Source organism: Plasmodium vinckei (genome assembly GCF_900681995.1).
Source record: "Plasmodium vinckei vinckei genome assembly, chromosome: PVVCY_10".
Classification (NCBI taxonomy): Eukaryota; Apicomplexa; class Aconoidasida; order Haemosporida; family Plasmodiidae; genus Plasmodium; species Plasmodium vinckei.
The window spans coordinates 781426-796801 of record NC_051302.1 but is presented as its reverse complement, the minus strand read 5'-3'; the positions used below and the strand labels follow the sequence as shown (position 1 = coordinate 796801).

At 22.6% G+C, this 15376-nt stretch overlaps 4 protein-coding genes across 4 annotated transcripts; 2 read left to right on the top strand and 2 right to left on the bottom strand.

Moving 5' to 3' along the window:
- Positions 1-780: 780 nt before the first annotated feature.
- Positions 781-3014, bottom strand: PVVCY_1002030 (CPW-WPC family protein; the record flags this gene model as incomplete). Its single annotated transcript, XM_008625654.2, has 13 exons — positions 781-857; positions 952-1005; positions 1088-1190; positions 1336-1397; positions 1539-1604; positions 1686-1794; positions 1880-1948; positions 2084-2169; positions 2253-2268; positions 2359-2397; positions 2496-2587; positions 2674-2774; positions 2857-3014. 13 exons carry the CDS (start codon positions 3012-3014, stop codon positions 781-783), a joined length of 1032 nt encoding a protein of 343 aa, XP_008623876.2.
- Positions 3015-3215: 201 nt separating this feature from the next.
- PVVCY_1002020 (CPW-WPC family protein) lies at positions 3216-3450 on the bottom strand (the record flags this gene model as incomplete). Its single annotated transcript, XM_037634447.1, has 2 exons — positions 3216-3277; positions 3399-3450. The coding sequence occupies 2 exons, from the start codon at positions 3448-3450 to the stop codon at positions 3216-3218; spliced, it is 114 nt and encodes a 37-aa protein (XP_037490544.1).
- A 1304-nt stretch (positions 3451-4754) lies between these two features.
- Positions 4755-11687, top strand: PVVCY_1002010 (rRNA (adenosine-2'-O-)-methyltransferase, putative; the record flags this gene model as incomplete). The annotated part of the gene is made up of 1 exon (XM_008625653.2): positions 4755-11687. One exon carries the CDS (start codon positions 4755-4757, stop codon positions 11685-11687), a length of 6933 nt encoding a protein of 2310 aa, XP_008623875.2.
- A 451-nt stretch (positions 11688-12138) lies between these two features.
- Positions 12139-14211, top strand: PVVCY_1002000 (diphthamide biosynthesis protein 2, putative; the record flags this gene model as incomplete). Its single annotated transcript, XM_008625652.1, has 1 exon — positions 12139-14211. The coding sequence occupies one exon, from the start codon at positions 12139-12141 to the stop codon at positions 14209-14211; it is 2073 nt and encodes a 690-aa protein (XP_008623874.1).
- Positions 14212-15376: the final 1165 nt, after the last annotated feature.

The window sequence follows — 15376 nt, the reverse complement described above, 5'->3', positions numbered from 1 at the left end:
TAAAAAAAATACATGCATACACAAAGTAATGCTCCAAAAGTTATACTGAATAATAAATAATTAAGACACTAAATGAAAATTATATAATATTTATATATTTTTTTTTATAGAAATAAATGGACGCACATTTATTAATATTGTATAAACAAAATATTTCAGCTCTACAATATTAATTCTGTTTGTTTGTGTGTTTACCCTTTACTTATTTGTAGTGCATTGCTTCCCTATTTTGTTAATCCAAATTTCCTATCCTTTTTATTTTCCCTTTATATTTTCCCTTTTATTTTCCCTTTTTATTTACATGCGAAAAAGGCAAACATTTCAATATAGCCCCAATTCTATGTGCATAAAAAATCAAGGTAATAACAAAAATAAATAGGAAAATATTATTTATTTTTTTTTTATTTTCCTATTTTTATAAAAAACAAATTAAGTACTCCATATAGGTCATTAAAACAATTTCAATGTTTTAAATTAAGTTAATGCAAATTTCTCTTTTATGCTAAAGTTATTATTTTTTTTTCTTTTCACCATTTTGATGAATATTATTTTACACATTTTCAATAAAAAAATTTAAACAAAAATATAAAACGTAACCTCAAAAAAAAAAAACAAAACTACACATATTTATTTATATATATTATTATGCTAAAAAAATATATATATTTATTAACAATATTTTAATATAACCAAATAAATAGTCTTATTTTCAAAAGTGAGGAAATAAAAACAACATACAATATTTTCCTATCCATTTATTTGTCTAACTTTTTTTAATTTTTATATAACAGGGCTTGAAACAATCTCCCCAGTTATTGGCTCGACTGCACCAAAATTATATTTTCTCTTTCTCAAAGCTGTCATAAAATATGTTCATATAAATAATTATATATATATATATATGTACTTTTTTAAATAATGCTTGTTCTTCTACATTTTTTATTTGCTTACTCTGTATTTTTGGAAGTGTATTTGGTACAAGCTTGCTAAAGGATGGCCAATCGACTGAAAGTGTAAAAATGTGAACAAAATTAACTATGGGATTTATTTCATTTGTATACTGCTTTAAGAAAAACAAAAATCTAACTGTCACATTCTTCTGCATATGCCTTTTTAATATCCAAAGTAAATCCTTCAAATAATTTTTTTTTTGAACAAGGCCCGAAATAATCCAAGGGTGCAATGCAGTGCTAAAAAAAAATGAACAACCAAATGGAATAATTAATAAAAACTTACAAGCCTTGAAAAATATATTTTATGAAACCACCATTTTAGTGTGTGTAAAAATAAATCTCTCTTCAATTTAAGTAAACTTATTTGATATTTTTGTTTTACCGATCCATTTTTTGTCCAATTTTCTGGACAAAATTCGTCATAATTAATAAAAGTTGAATGTTCTACAATTGAAAATGAAATAAATCATAAATTTCAATCATAGGATAGCTCATATATTATTATATCATACACACAAAAAAAAAAATATATAGCTAGTCATATGGCTAGCTAGCTTTTTTTTTTTTTTTTTTTTTTTTATTTACCGTCAGCACATGACCATTTTATTCCACATTCATATTCCATGGTCTCTTTTAAATTCGAATCGATGCCTTCAAAGAATATTATTTTAATTTGAGAATATGTAAATCGACACAAATATAAATAAATGTTTACAACTTATTTTGACATACCAATGAATTGTGTTTGCTCCCCACAATGGCCACTGTAATTATCGGGGGGAAGACAACTTTCAGGGTTTCCTAAATAGTTTGATTTTAATATCCAATTTTTTGGACAGGGCTATAATAATTCGAAAAAAATAAAATAAATTATCGCATATTCTTTTCCAATTATAATGTACATTTTCAACATTTTTTATAGTTACATCGTTTTCATCCATTTTACAATTCCGTAAGCATGGGTAGGTTACCATGCAAAGTTTTTCAAAGGCAACCTAAAGGTGTCAATTTATAAAATTCACAATGTTTATAAAATAAATGAGTTTATGCAAAACATTATTAGCTATGAGAATAGGCAATGCTATATATTTAGAGCGTGTAACAAATTTGTATTTTTTCAATAATTTAACTTTCATATCTTCATCGAAATTTATTAAGGATGCCCTTGATAAACAAGGCCCAACATAATTCTTTTGAGCATAGCACGTCCCATCATCTTTTTTTTTTAAATTAAAAAATTTAAAAATAGCACATGAATATTTATTTTTAAAATTATTTTTGTCTATGGGTTGTACTTACTGTCTTTAACCCATTCCTATAAAATTAAAAAAAAGTGAAAATAATAAGGTAAAAAATGTAGCTATAATAATTGCATATTAAAACTTGTTCGATTTTTATGTATTACTTGTGGACACTGTTTTGAATAATCCTTTACACACGTTTTCTTAAAAAAAGATAGTGAAAAATTATTTATTTTAAAAACTTTTTAAATAATAATATATTTATTTTATATTAGTCTTTACAATATTTAAAAAATATAACCTTGCAGGGCCAAGTGGTTGCACATTTGTTACTCCATATTTCTTTTTGCTTATCAGTAAAGTTTGAGAAGTCTTGGGTAACTAAGCATGATCCTATAATTTATTTAATGTAATAAATTAATATATAATTATTATTCTGTATAAATATTATTATTTTTTACTTTCTTATTCTTTTGTACCTTCATACGTTCCCAATGGGTGGCAATTTTTTTCGTCTTCAGGTCCCCATTTCTCGGGGCATTGCACCGAATAATCTTTTTCACATTCATTCTTACAAGGCCTTAAAAAAAAAATAAAAATAGAAATAGAAAAATATTCTTATGTTTAAGTAAAACCAGGTAGTCTATGCATAAAATATATACCAGTAAATGTTACAATGATTCTCTAATATTTTTTTTTTTTTTATATTATTTTCTAATGTAAGAAAACGGGGACAAGGTCCTTTGTAAGACAACGGCGATATACATTCTTCGGTGTTACTTAATTTTGTCCATCCTTGAAAAATAAAAAATATATACATAAAATAATAAACCCTATAATATATATATATATATTTATGTATACATTTTTTTATATTTTAAAATACCTTCTGCACAATTTTGTCTTTCCAGGAAGCAAAAAAAAATATGGAAAATGTAGAAGATAGTTGGGGTATCATTTATTTGTTTTTATCATATTTTCTAGACAAACATAATGAATGTATATATGTAATTTACAAAATTTAAAATGAAAAATAATTATACGAGTAATCCCTTTGACAGATTGCATTATTTTGGGAATAAACTGCAAATAAAATTTATGTGAATTTTTTTTATATTTCATTATATGACTAGACATTCTATTATTATAAAGTTATAAAAAATGGAAATATGTATTTGTTTATTTTTTTTCTCTTTTTATCAACCATTCTTTAATGTCAAAATAGAGAGAAACCAAAAAAACAACTTTCGAACCATGTTCGATAGAAAGAAACAAATTTTTAATTTCAAACTTGTGAGGAAGAAAAAGAAAAAAAAAAAAAAAGAAAAAAGATGGATGGATAGACAGATAGGCAGAACAAGAGAGGTTGCACTAATCTATCTGTTGCTTAACTATATTAACAATTTCGTTCTTAAAAAATTTCAATTTTAGCTATATAATACATCTTACATTATAATAATTTGTTTTGAAATTATTTTAATATATATATATAGGGGAAAAAGAAAATGATCGTATTTATTAAGTTCCATATGTACATACACTTACCTACTTTAACAAACACACATTAATACTTAGAACTATTTTAATTAATTTAGTAACTTTTAAAATTTATTTTACAATTAAAACTGTGAAAAATATACAAAATAAACAATTTTTCATATAACGAGAAAATCCATATATTTTCTATATCCCCTAAATGTTTCTCTTTAATATAATATTTAAAACGTGTGGATATTTATTAAAAATGCATCACACCTTATGCTTCAGCAAAGTATAAAACTCCTCCATAATAACACTCCTCCATAACAATACAAAAGGGACCTCTTAAAAAATTGATGTGTTTATAAATATGTCTCTAACCATGCCACTACCTTTACTATTGCTTTATTATATAATTTTACGTATAAACCTTTTGAAAATATAATTTTTTACATTTTTACTATTTACATAATAGAAAGTGGAAAACCCTACCCCCTATAATGCAACATAAGGACTTGTAGTTCATTTTTTCAAATTATTAGATACACCTTTGCGATTAAAATGGGATTAATGCATAATATGTGATACCAAAATTTAGTTACAAAATGGCTAGCTCATAAAAAAAAATAAATAAAAAATGGCTAGATAAAAAATTACCAAGTAAAATTATTCCATTTCTTCATATTATTACCTTTTCTGTGAATTTTTAAAAATACATTTAGTACGGCTCATGAATGTACATGTGGCTAGTTTGCTGCAATTTGGGTTCACGACCATGTAGAGGATTGCAAATGTTTTGCCGCCCATGGAGGGAAACTATTTTATATGAAGTTCGAGAGTAAAAAAAGTGAAAAAAAAAATACGATGCAAATGCAAGCAAATGAAATAGTGGAGTGTACACCCGTGGATACACATGCATGCCATTTAATTGTTAGAGAAATATAAATTTTTTAAATAACTTATTAAATAATTATAATAAATAAAATATGCAAGCCATTCTTCATGATTAGTGTAAAAAGTTGAAAAAAAAAAATTTGAATCTCATTTTTATAACAAACAGTTTTATTTTTTACTTGTAAGGATGGAGCAAAAGGGAGAGGAAAATATTATAAGCTTATTAACTAATTTTGCAGATAAGTATGTAAAGAAAAAAGATATAATAAATGAACATAGCCGAACAATTAAGGATATGTTCTCTTCAATCATATTAGTATTAATAAGTAGTATAGATAAATATAGCTTAGCAAATTATATTAACAATTATATACAAAATGAGGTAGAGAATATTAGATTTGAAGATATAGAAAATCTATCAAAAAAAAAAAAAAACAATAATAATGATATAAATAATGAAATATATAAAAGAATAAACATATTTATTATTTTTTTAGAATGTATATTTACTAAATTTGATGATGTAAGTTTTGTAAATCTAGACATATCTTGGATATATAAACTTATTACATATAAAGAACATTTTAATTATTCATCTCTTTTGAATATTTTAAAAAGCTTATTACTATTTATTGAAAAGGAAGAAAATAAATCTAATGCAACGCTTGTTCAAAATGTTAGCAATTCACAATCAGAACAAGAAAACAATTTTTGTATTATATATATTTTGTTAAATCATGTAAAAAATGAAATTGAAAATCATGTTAAAGAAGTAAAAGATAATTATTTTTTTTACAAAAATAAGATAAGCCAATTGCCAGGAATACACAACAGATCTAGTGATTTATATAACCCATTGTGTAAACATAATGAACAGGAAAAATTAATGGCATGCCCAAAACACATAAACATACTAAGTAGTATATCACTACGTTTTAAAGATACATGTGATTTATTTATTAATATAGTAGAGCATAAAAGTGAAACAACACAATGTAATATTGAATGGGGAGATAAAATAAAAGAAACAGGAAAAGAATTAATGCTTTTAACTCCATTTATTAATGATAAAGATATAAGAGATTATTTAATAAATACATTTTTTTTTACAATTAAAAAATATATATTTAATAAAAAAGAATATGAAAAATTATGTCTAATTGTTACTAAAGTTATGTATCTGTTTATAAAAAATGATACTACATCAGAAATTAATTCAAACTATTTTTCAACTGAAAAAAAAGAACCTTTTATAAAAAATTTTGATACTATAGAAAATAAAAATTATGAAGAGGAATATATTTTATACATATATAAAGAAATTAATTCAAACTTCTTTCCATCTAATAGTAATGATGCTATATCAAGTGGGCTAGCTAAGAACAACCAAAAAGATGAGTCAATAAATAAAAATTATCTGAACAGTATATATAATTTTCTTGTTATAAATATTGATGATTTATATAATATAGAATTTGTAAAAAATGCATTTATTGATGATGTACGATATTATTTTTTATTATATAATGAAGCATATAAAGATGAATGGGTATTAAAAAAAATAATATACATATTTAATAAAATAATAAATATATATGAAGATCCAAATATGGAAAGTTTTAGAGATTGTTCTAATTTTATAGAAGCATGGGAAATCTATGAATGCATATTAAAATGTATTGAAAATTTTTCTATACATTTGCTAAAAACCAATTGGCAAAAAGTTATCGATTTAATAAATATGGGAAATAAAATAAGACAAAAATATCAACTACTTTATGATTCATCATTAAATGAAAAAAAAAATATTAAAAAAGGAAAAAATGTTCATAATATAAAAATGTCTGATAAAAATATTAATACAGATCCTTCATTATGTAATTTGGAAAATATTCAAAAAAATAATTTTATATTTTATGATAAGCATGATTATAATGTCTTTAACTTTTGTGTAAAAAAAAAAAAAGAAAATAAACAAAACATATTTACAGCCTTTGGGAATTATTCAGATTATATACTATTAGTACTTATTGAATATTTAATTTGGAAGTTATTGATACATGATAATAATACAGTAACCCGTTTTTCTTTATGTTCATTAATAGAGCAAAAGGAAAATTACACAGAAAAGGGAAACACACAAAATAAAAGTGATAGTGATGAGAGCACTGATGAAAAAAGTGAAGAAGTTAATGGAATAGAAATAAATACACTAATCAATAGTATAAATGACATATTTTTTTTTAATATATTTTTCCCAGAATGTGTAAAACCTACTTTATTTATAAAAGCTGATATTCCTTTTTATGAATTTCGAATTAAAAATTTAATTGTTTCTAAAATTTTAAATAAAAAAAATTCTATTGAATATGTTCAAAATTTTATTATTTCTTTGAATAAAATTAATTTATTTTATGCCAATGCAAGGATAATACTTGAAGCGATCATTCAAGCTATCAAAATAGTTGAAAATTCGGGAGATGAAACAAATAACCTTTTGAAAAGTTCTGATAAAAAAATAAACGACATCAATGAATGTATAGACATGGAAAATGAAAATACAAACTCAAACAATTTTATCAATAAAATTATTTTAAATATTATTCATAAAATAAAAAATGTGTCTATAAGTCGACGAAAAGATTTACAAATACTTGTTTTAAAAATTGTTATAAAAATGAATGATATTTTAAATCTATTTAGTACTATAAAAAGTTATTCCTCATTTTTGCAAATTTTTGAAGAAGATTTTTTTTTCCATGCTTTGGAATATTTCGAAATTTTGACAAATAAAAAAATTAATTTTGTTAATAATTTAGACAGTAACTTTTCGAATTCACCTGAACAAGTCAGCCTATTATATGTTTGGCTAGAAAATAATGCAAATATTTTTTTGAACAATTTTATTGAAAAATTTAATAAAGTAATTGATTTAAATCAATACATGTATTTTTATGGATATTTGAGGTTATTTTATTTATTGCTACACATAACAACAAAAAAAAGTAAAAAAATGGACGACAGACATAAAAACATTATTTTACGTATTCAAAAAGACGACAACTTTTATTTGGTTTATCATCTAGTTTTATACTTTTTTAAAAACAATTTAAGTCATATATTTTTAAAAAATGATATTAAGCAAATTTTAGTTAAAAATGTTGAAAATTTAAGAAATTTTATTCAAGGTAATGCATATGTGAAAAAAGAAGACTCTTTATATCCTTGTCAAAATGAAAAATTAAATGAACATATCATCAATAATTCTGACCGTTCAGAAATAATTGCAACACCTTATGACCGTTCAGAAATAGTTGCAACACCTTCTGAGCATTGTTTTGACTATAAAATGGTGAGAAAATTGTTTATATTTACAGATATTGTAGAATATTGTGGAGATATAACTACATATTTTTTGAGCAATAAAATAAATTATTATAACACGTCTTATTCATATAAAGAGAAAAATATAGATACATCCAGTCTCGAAAAGTCGCTTATTATACATGATAGTGCACCTGATGAATCGGATACTGATGTGTGTCGAGGCAGTAAAAATTTGTATATAGAATGTATTAATTTTTTGAAAAATTATACTCAAACAAATATTAAAAATAAAGAAAATGAAAATTATAACAATTTAAGGGTGATATTGGCACTTTCCTATATTTCTAATACCTGTACAGTCTTTGGAAAAATAGAGGACGAAGAAAATTTAAATAAAAAAATTTTGTTAATGCAAATGAAAAATATATATAATGATAGTTCAAATATGCCAAAAGACGCACACATACCAGTAGGTAATAATGATATGATTAATAGTCTTTGTGGTGTTGGAAACTATTTTTGTAAAAATTTTAATTTTTATAGATATAAATATTTATATAAATATTTTTCTGCACACAACACCTTTAAAGAATATACCATGGATAATAAAATAACATTTTCAGATACCATAGTAAATGATATTGAAGTAAGTAAAGAAGAATTAGTGTATGTTTATTTTAATATAAAACACTATGTAATACCTTATCTTTTTGATGATTGGGAAATAGAAGATAAAAAAAATGATATAGATAATTATATAATACAATATAGATTAAATTTTTTAAACAATTTAATAAAGCAAAGTAAAATGTTGATTGATAGATCATCTGAATATAAATTTCCAATACACTTACTTGAGTTGGCTTTTCTTACATTATTTCATCCCTTAATAGTAAAATTTGAAATAGAATTTTATAGTAATGAAAATTATAAAACATTTGAAAATGTAGAAGAAGATGGATATACATCTTTTAAATTATTAGATTTTGTAAAAAATATTTTGAAAATTGGTCAAACAAAATTGTCTATATGTCGAAGTGTTGTTATTCCATTTTTAACTTCCTATTTTTTTAGTATAATGGAAAATGGAAATATTATAATAAATATAAGTAATGATTATTTAGACAAATTTGTAGAAATTATTGTTGATGTTCTTATGCATAAAGAATGTGTATTATATGATTGTCAAAAAAGTTTTACTAATAATATATTTAAAATAAAAAAAGGAAATTTAAATTTTAATAATTTTATTAATGAAAGTATTTGCTCATATTTTTTAAACAGAATAGAGAACAATCACCAGATCATATTTCCTTCAAAACTTTATGAAGTATATCATACATCTATTTTTTTAAGAGTTTTAACATTAATATTTTTAATAAATCTATTTAAAATTTTAGAAGATAAATATATACGTGTAATGAAAATAGGGATACATAATAAAAATGATCAAGTTGCAAATAATGAGATGTTGGACATTCCAAGAGAAAAAAACCGTAAGGAAGAAAAAGAGGAATTTTATAAAAAAAGAAATGTAATATTATCTATGTATGAAAAAGTTATTATTCATATTTTAAAAAGAGTTGATAACAAAAATGTGCTTCGAGAAAATTTAAAAAATAAATCTAATGATAATGAAAATAAACCAAATATTAAAAATAAAAAAAAAAGTGAACAAAATTTAACTCCATTACCTTTTTCATATGGTCATAATATTCAAATTAGAGGATTACAAGCATTATGTATTCTTTCAAAATATTTTAAATATATAAAAAAAGGAAGAAGAATAAATATTATTCTATATGTTAATACACTTTTACAATATGATAATCTTAGTACAACTCGACAATATTTAGAATTGTTTTGTTCATCAATTTGTAATTCTTCTTTTATTTTATTATATCCACATTTAATTAAAAATATATTACGAAATAATGCTGAGAATGCACAATTAACTATTAGCTCTTTAATTATATCTGCCCATATCTTTTTAAAATCAAAATTTAGTTACTATTCTTTTGTAAAACTGAATTATAATTCCTTTTCTGCCCTAACAGTTGATCAGAAAAAATATGCCACAAACATATTTGTAAAAAAAGAAAAACAAAAAAATGTTAAGGGAGCTCAAAAAGCAAAAGGAAAAAAAATTAAAAATATTATTAGACAAATTTTAGAGAAGAGTAAAGGGGAAACAACAGAAATTGCCAAAGATGCGGATAAGACAATTGCAAGTATAGAGAAAAAAAAAATGCAATATGGAAAACAATGGAAACGAAATGAAAAAGGGAATGATAAGAAAAAAGGGGAAAAATGGTATGACAAAAAAAAAGGAAAAAAGGGACACAATAAATCACATGGATACGACAATCCCGACAGGTCAAATCTTCAAAAAAATAAAAATGATATTTCTATAAAGGGAAACAATATTGATGAAGAAAAAAAAGATGGACATTATGAAATGGAAAATAATATATGGGATACAGAAAATATAGCTAGTAAAGACAATCCAGAAAATGGATATTTTTATTCACCATATATTTCTAAAATATTAACAAAACTATTATTAAAAATAGTACTTTTATGTTCTTCTCATTCAGCTTTAATTCGAAGTATTTCACAATATATATTATATAACTTTTTAAAAAAAAGAAAAGAAATGTTATTAACCCCATTTTTATCAAAAATATATTTATTTATTAAAAATAATAAAGATTGTAAAAGAATAAGAGAAAAATTAAAAAAAGAATTTAAAAATTGGGATACTTCAATTATCGAAAAAAATAATAATATATGTATGTTATTACCAACTTATAATCATTCATTTAATTTTTTTGATGAAGATATAAATTGTGAAAATACAAACACATTTACACACATTTTATATAATAATGAATTGGTGAGTTCCTACACATTTATAGATAGTATTAAAAAAATTGTACAACAAGAAATGACTTCTATAATGTATAATATACAATTGGAAAAAGAAAAAAAAGACGGAATTTCTATTTATAAATATAATAATGAACAAAAATTATTAACACTAAATCAGTTTTATCATGGACAGGATACAAATGAAATACCTTCTACAATCGACGATAAGAAAGATATAAAAAATTCAGCTAGCGAAAATGGACAAGAAAAAAAAAAAAAAACAACTAGCCAAATAATTAACGGAGAAACATGTTTTAATAAAGATAGTGAAAATATTGATTATGATAAAAACTTTGAAGATTTTTTAAAACAAACTAAAAAAAATTACCAAAAAAAGTTTGATCCAATCAATAATATAATAGAAATTAATAACGAATTTAGAAAAAAATATCAATTAAGAAAAAAAAATAATTTAATTGTTATTGCTTCCTTAATTGACAAAGTCCCAAATTTAGCTGGCTTGTGCAGGACATGTGAAATTTTTAATGTTAAAAAATTATTGCTTAGCAATATAAATATTGTTAAAGATTTTCAATTTCAAAAAATTTCTTCCACTGCTAATAAATGGATGAATATACAAGAATTAAAAAAAAAAGATATTATAAAATATTTAATCAAAAAAAAAAAGAAATATTCTATTATTGGCTTAGAACAAACAAATGATAGTAAACGATTGAACGATTTTATTTTCCCAGAAAATTGTATATTAATATTAGGAGATGAAAAAGAGGGACTACCATCTTCCATTCTTTTACTTTTACACCATTGTGTGGAAATACCTGGACATGGAATTATTAGATCTTTGAATGTTCATGTTTCTGCAGCAATTACTATTTATGAATATTTCAAACAACATCTTTAGTTTAATTGTTTTTTTTTTTTTTTCAAGTTATGTGAAAAATATTATTATCACGAAAAAAAAAAATATGGTCATACTCTACATATAGAACTAGCCATATAGTAATTTTTTTTTGTATATTCTTTTTTTAATTCCCTGTTCATAATTTTTTATTGTTTTGCTGTGCTCATTGTGACAATATTTTTATCATATCGTCACTTAATTTTTATTTCTTTAATTTTAATTATTTTATCTTGTCATTCTTTTAACCTCTTTTAATGACATATTTACTTTTTTTGGCTATTTTTTGAATTTGGCGTATTTATATAATATCCACTTTTGAAACAAATTAATTTTATTTTCATTCACAATTTCCGAACACTATATTTCCATTTTAAAATTATTTATATTTTTTTATATTAAAAAATTTGCAGTAATTTATAATATTTGTTTGATTTAATAGGATAAACTAAATATGAAATTGAACGCTGAGAACATTTCAAAAAAATATGAATTAGAATTAGTATCGCATATAATTTTAAACTATGGTTTTAAAAATGTAGCAATTCAGCTAGCTGATTATATGCTAAATGATTCTCTCTTCATTTCAAACACAATAAAAAACATTATTTTAAATTCACAAAATGGTGCAGGGGCTAAAGATATCAACCTAGAGGAGGGAGACAAAAATGGAGAACCTGGAAAAGATGGAAAGGGCGCATTGATTGGAGCCAGCTATAAACAAAACTCTGAAAAAAATTCTGAAAAAAATTCTGAACAAAAATCTGAACAAAACTGTTGCTCTGGCAATTGTAATCAAAATAAAACAGTTTGTGATATATCAATGAATAAGGATAAAAATAATATAAGCAACAGTGATAAAGTTAATCTATACATATTAGGTGATACTACATTAAATGAGTGTTGTGAAGATTATGTATGTTCTGACCATGTTCATGCAGATTTTTTAGTTCACTATGGAATATCTTGCCAATCATTTATTACACCATATATTCCTTCGATTTATATATTTAACAAAATAAATCTCGAAGACAATTTTATTAAAAATGTTAATGAGTTTATAAATAAAAAAAACATTTTAGAGGAAAATAAAATATCTATTATATTAACTGATGTTTCATATATAAATTACATGAAACAATTAGTTATATGTTTTAGTGATAAAAATAAAATAAATTTTTTATGTGACGAAAAAAAGAAGAAAATATTTTATGAAATTGATGATAAAATAATTTCAAGTAAAAATATTTATGACCAAAATATATTAGCTAGTGAAAAAAGAGACGGAAACAATTCTATAAATGACCCACATACAAATAGTGACAACGTAATAAATGATAATACATGTACTAATCCAGATTTACAGTTTACTAATGTAATAATTGGCATGCATAGAATTGCTAATAATATTAACGGACATGTATATTATGGATATTGGGATGCTTATGTAGAATTTAAAATTGATGATAATATTTTTGATAAATATAAATTTATATGTGGTAGACTTTTATTTAAAGTTTTTTATAATACCAAGGAAAATACATTTGTTTATAAAATTGTAAAAAAAGAAAATTTTGAATGTAGACTGGAGAATGAAGAATGCCTAAATGGGAAAGACAATAAAAAGGAATGCACACAAGTCTACCTTTTTGGAGGAAAGGGAGAAAATTTTACAAATCGAGTTATTCTAGAATATGGTAATTATTATGATATATATAGCTATAATGATGTAACTATATTTAGCAAAGAAAATAATAAAATAAATAAGTTAGTATTAAAACGATATAACTTGATAGAAATTTGTAAAGAGGTTAATACATTTGGAATAATTATAGGTAATGTAAATTTATGTAAAAACAAAGAATTAAGATTATTAATAAATTATATATTACGAAAAAATGGGAAAAAATGTTTTACTATTGTAACTAATAAATTAAATAGTCCTAAACTTGAAAATTTTTATGATATTGAAATGTATATATTATTAACATGTTCAGAAAATAATTTATTAGAATTAAAAGATTTTTCAAAAAAAATTATTAACCCATATGAATTTTTTGTTGCTTATAATTATATTGAGTGGGATTGTAATTATTTGTTTGACTTTTACGATTTATTAAATGCAAAAGAAATAAAAAAAGAGTATGTCTCAAGTTTGAAAAAGGATAAATATTTTACATGGAATATAAATTCTGAACAGTTGTGCATAAAAAATGAAAAAAATTCTGAACAGTTGTGCATAAAAAACGAAAAAAATTCTGAACAGCAAGAATTATTGTTAAAAAAATATGACCATCTTATAGATCATAATTCAACAATTTCTGTACAAGATCAACAAAAATTCATAATGAAATTTCAGGAAAATTCATCTATGTGCCAATATTTTATGGAAACAATAAAAGAAAATGAAAAAAGAGAATTTAAAGGAGTAGACATTAATTATAATACCGAAGAAATACCAATGGCTGTTCAGGGGTTAGACGGTATAGCACAAAGATATGACTCCGATCTTAAATTTTCGAAATAAAATTAGCTAACAAAACAATAGGCTTGGAATTTTCGAAAGTTTATAACACTAAGAAATGAATGCATATAATGTTACGCTATAGAATTAGCTTATTAGCAAAAATGGCACATATCATCATGTTTTAATATATACTTATTTATATTTTCCATTTTCCATTTTCCATTTCAATTTTGTTTTGTTTTTTAATCGTGGACACTCAAATAATAAATGTGTGTTACCTCATTTTTTTTATACCTTTAAAATATTCATTCTTCTTATTCGAAAAAATATACATATTTAATTTTTTTTATTTTTTTCATTTGTTATTTAAAAAATTTTAAACTCATTTTAATAATATTAAAACTTTTGATAATTATAAGGTTATAATATTTTTTTTACGATGTCGTATTTGGCTTTTTTCAATAAAACATTTAATGTTGACATTTTTTAAATTGTACAATTAAAACGAATATTTTGTATTTTTTTCGTTAATAATTTTTACCGGTTTTCGACGTGAAATTCATGAAATATTATCAAGCCTCATTAAGATTTCGTATGTTGCATTTAATAGTGTAAAAAAAAAAAAAAAAAAAAAAAATGCGCATATTCATCCCCTTTTTTTTAGTAGTAACATAATATTATTTATTCCCCCACTTATATATATGCATATATTATTTTATATTATTTTTTTCGTTGCGTTTCACTTTTCTTTTCCACAAATTCCATTTTAACGAAGAAATTTGTCGAATTAAAATTTGGAAGCATGCTAAAATGGGATATAGAAATAAAAAATAAAATAACAAAATTAATTGATGAATAAGCAAGCGAAGAAATAAATGATGTGGTAATATATTAAAAAATATATATATTATATATATATAATAACTATGAGCATACTTAGCAAATATTAAAAAAAAGAATACGGAAATACGTTGTATACCAATAAAATATATGCATAAAGAAAACAGTTTTTCTTTATATACTATTATAATTAAATATCTGTTTTTTTTTCATACAGTTTTATATATTTTATGATATTATGAAACAATGCATTTTTTATTGGTATAGTTGTGTAGGCATTTTTTAATGTGCATATAAAAAAGCTTGCAAATTTGTAAGTACATTTTTATTTTGTTTATGTAAACAAGCTTATATATAAAACAAGTATATGGTGTTGGAATAGAAG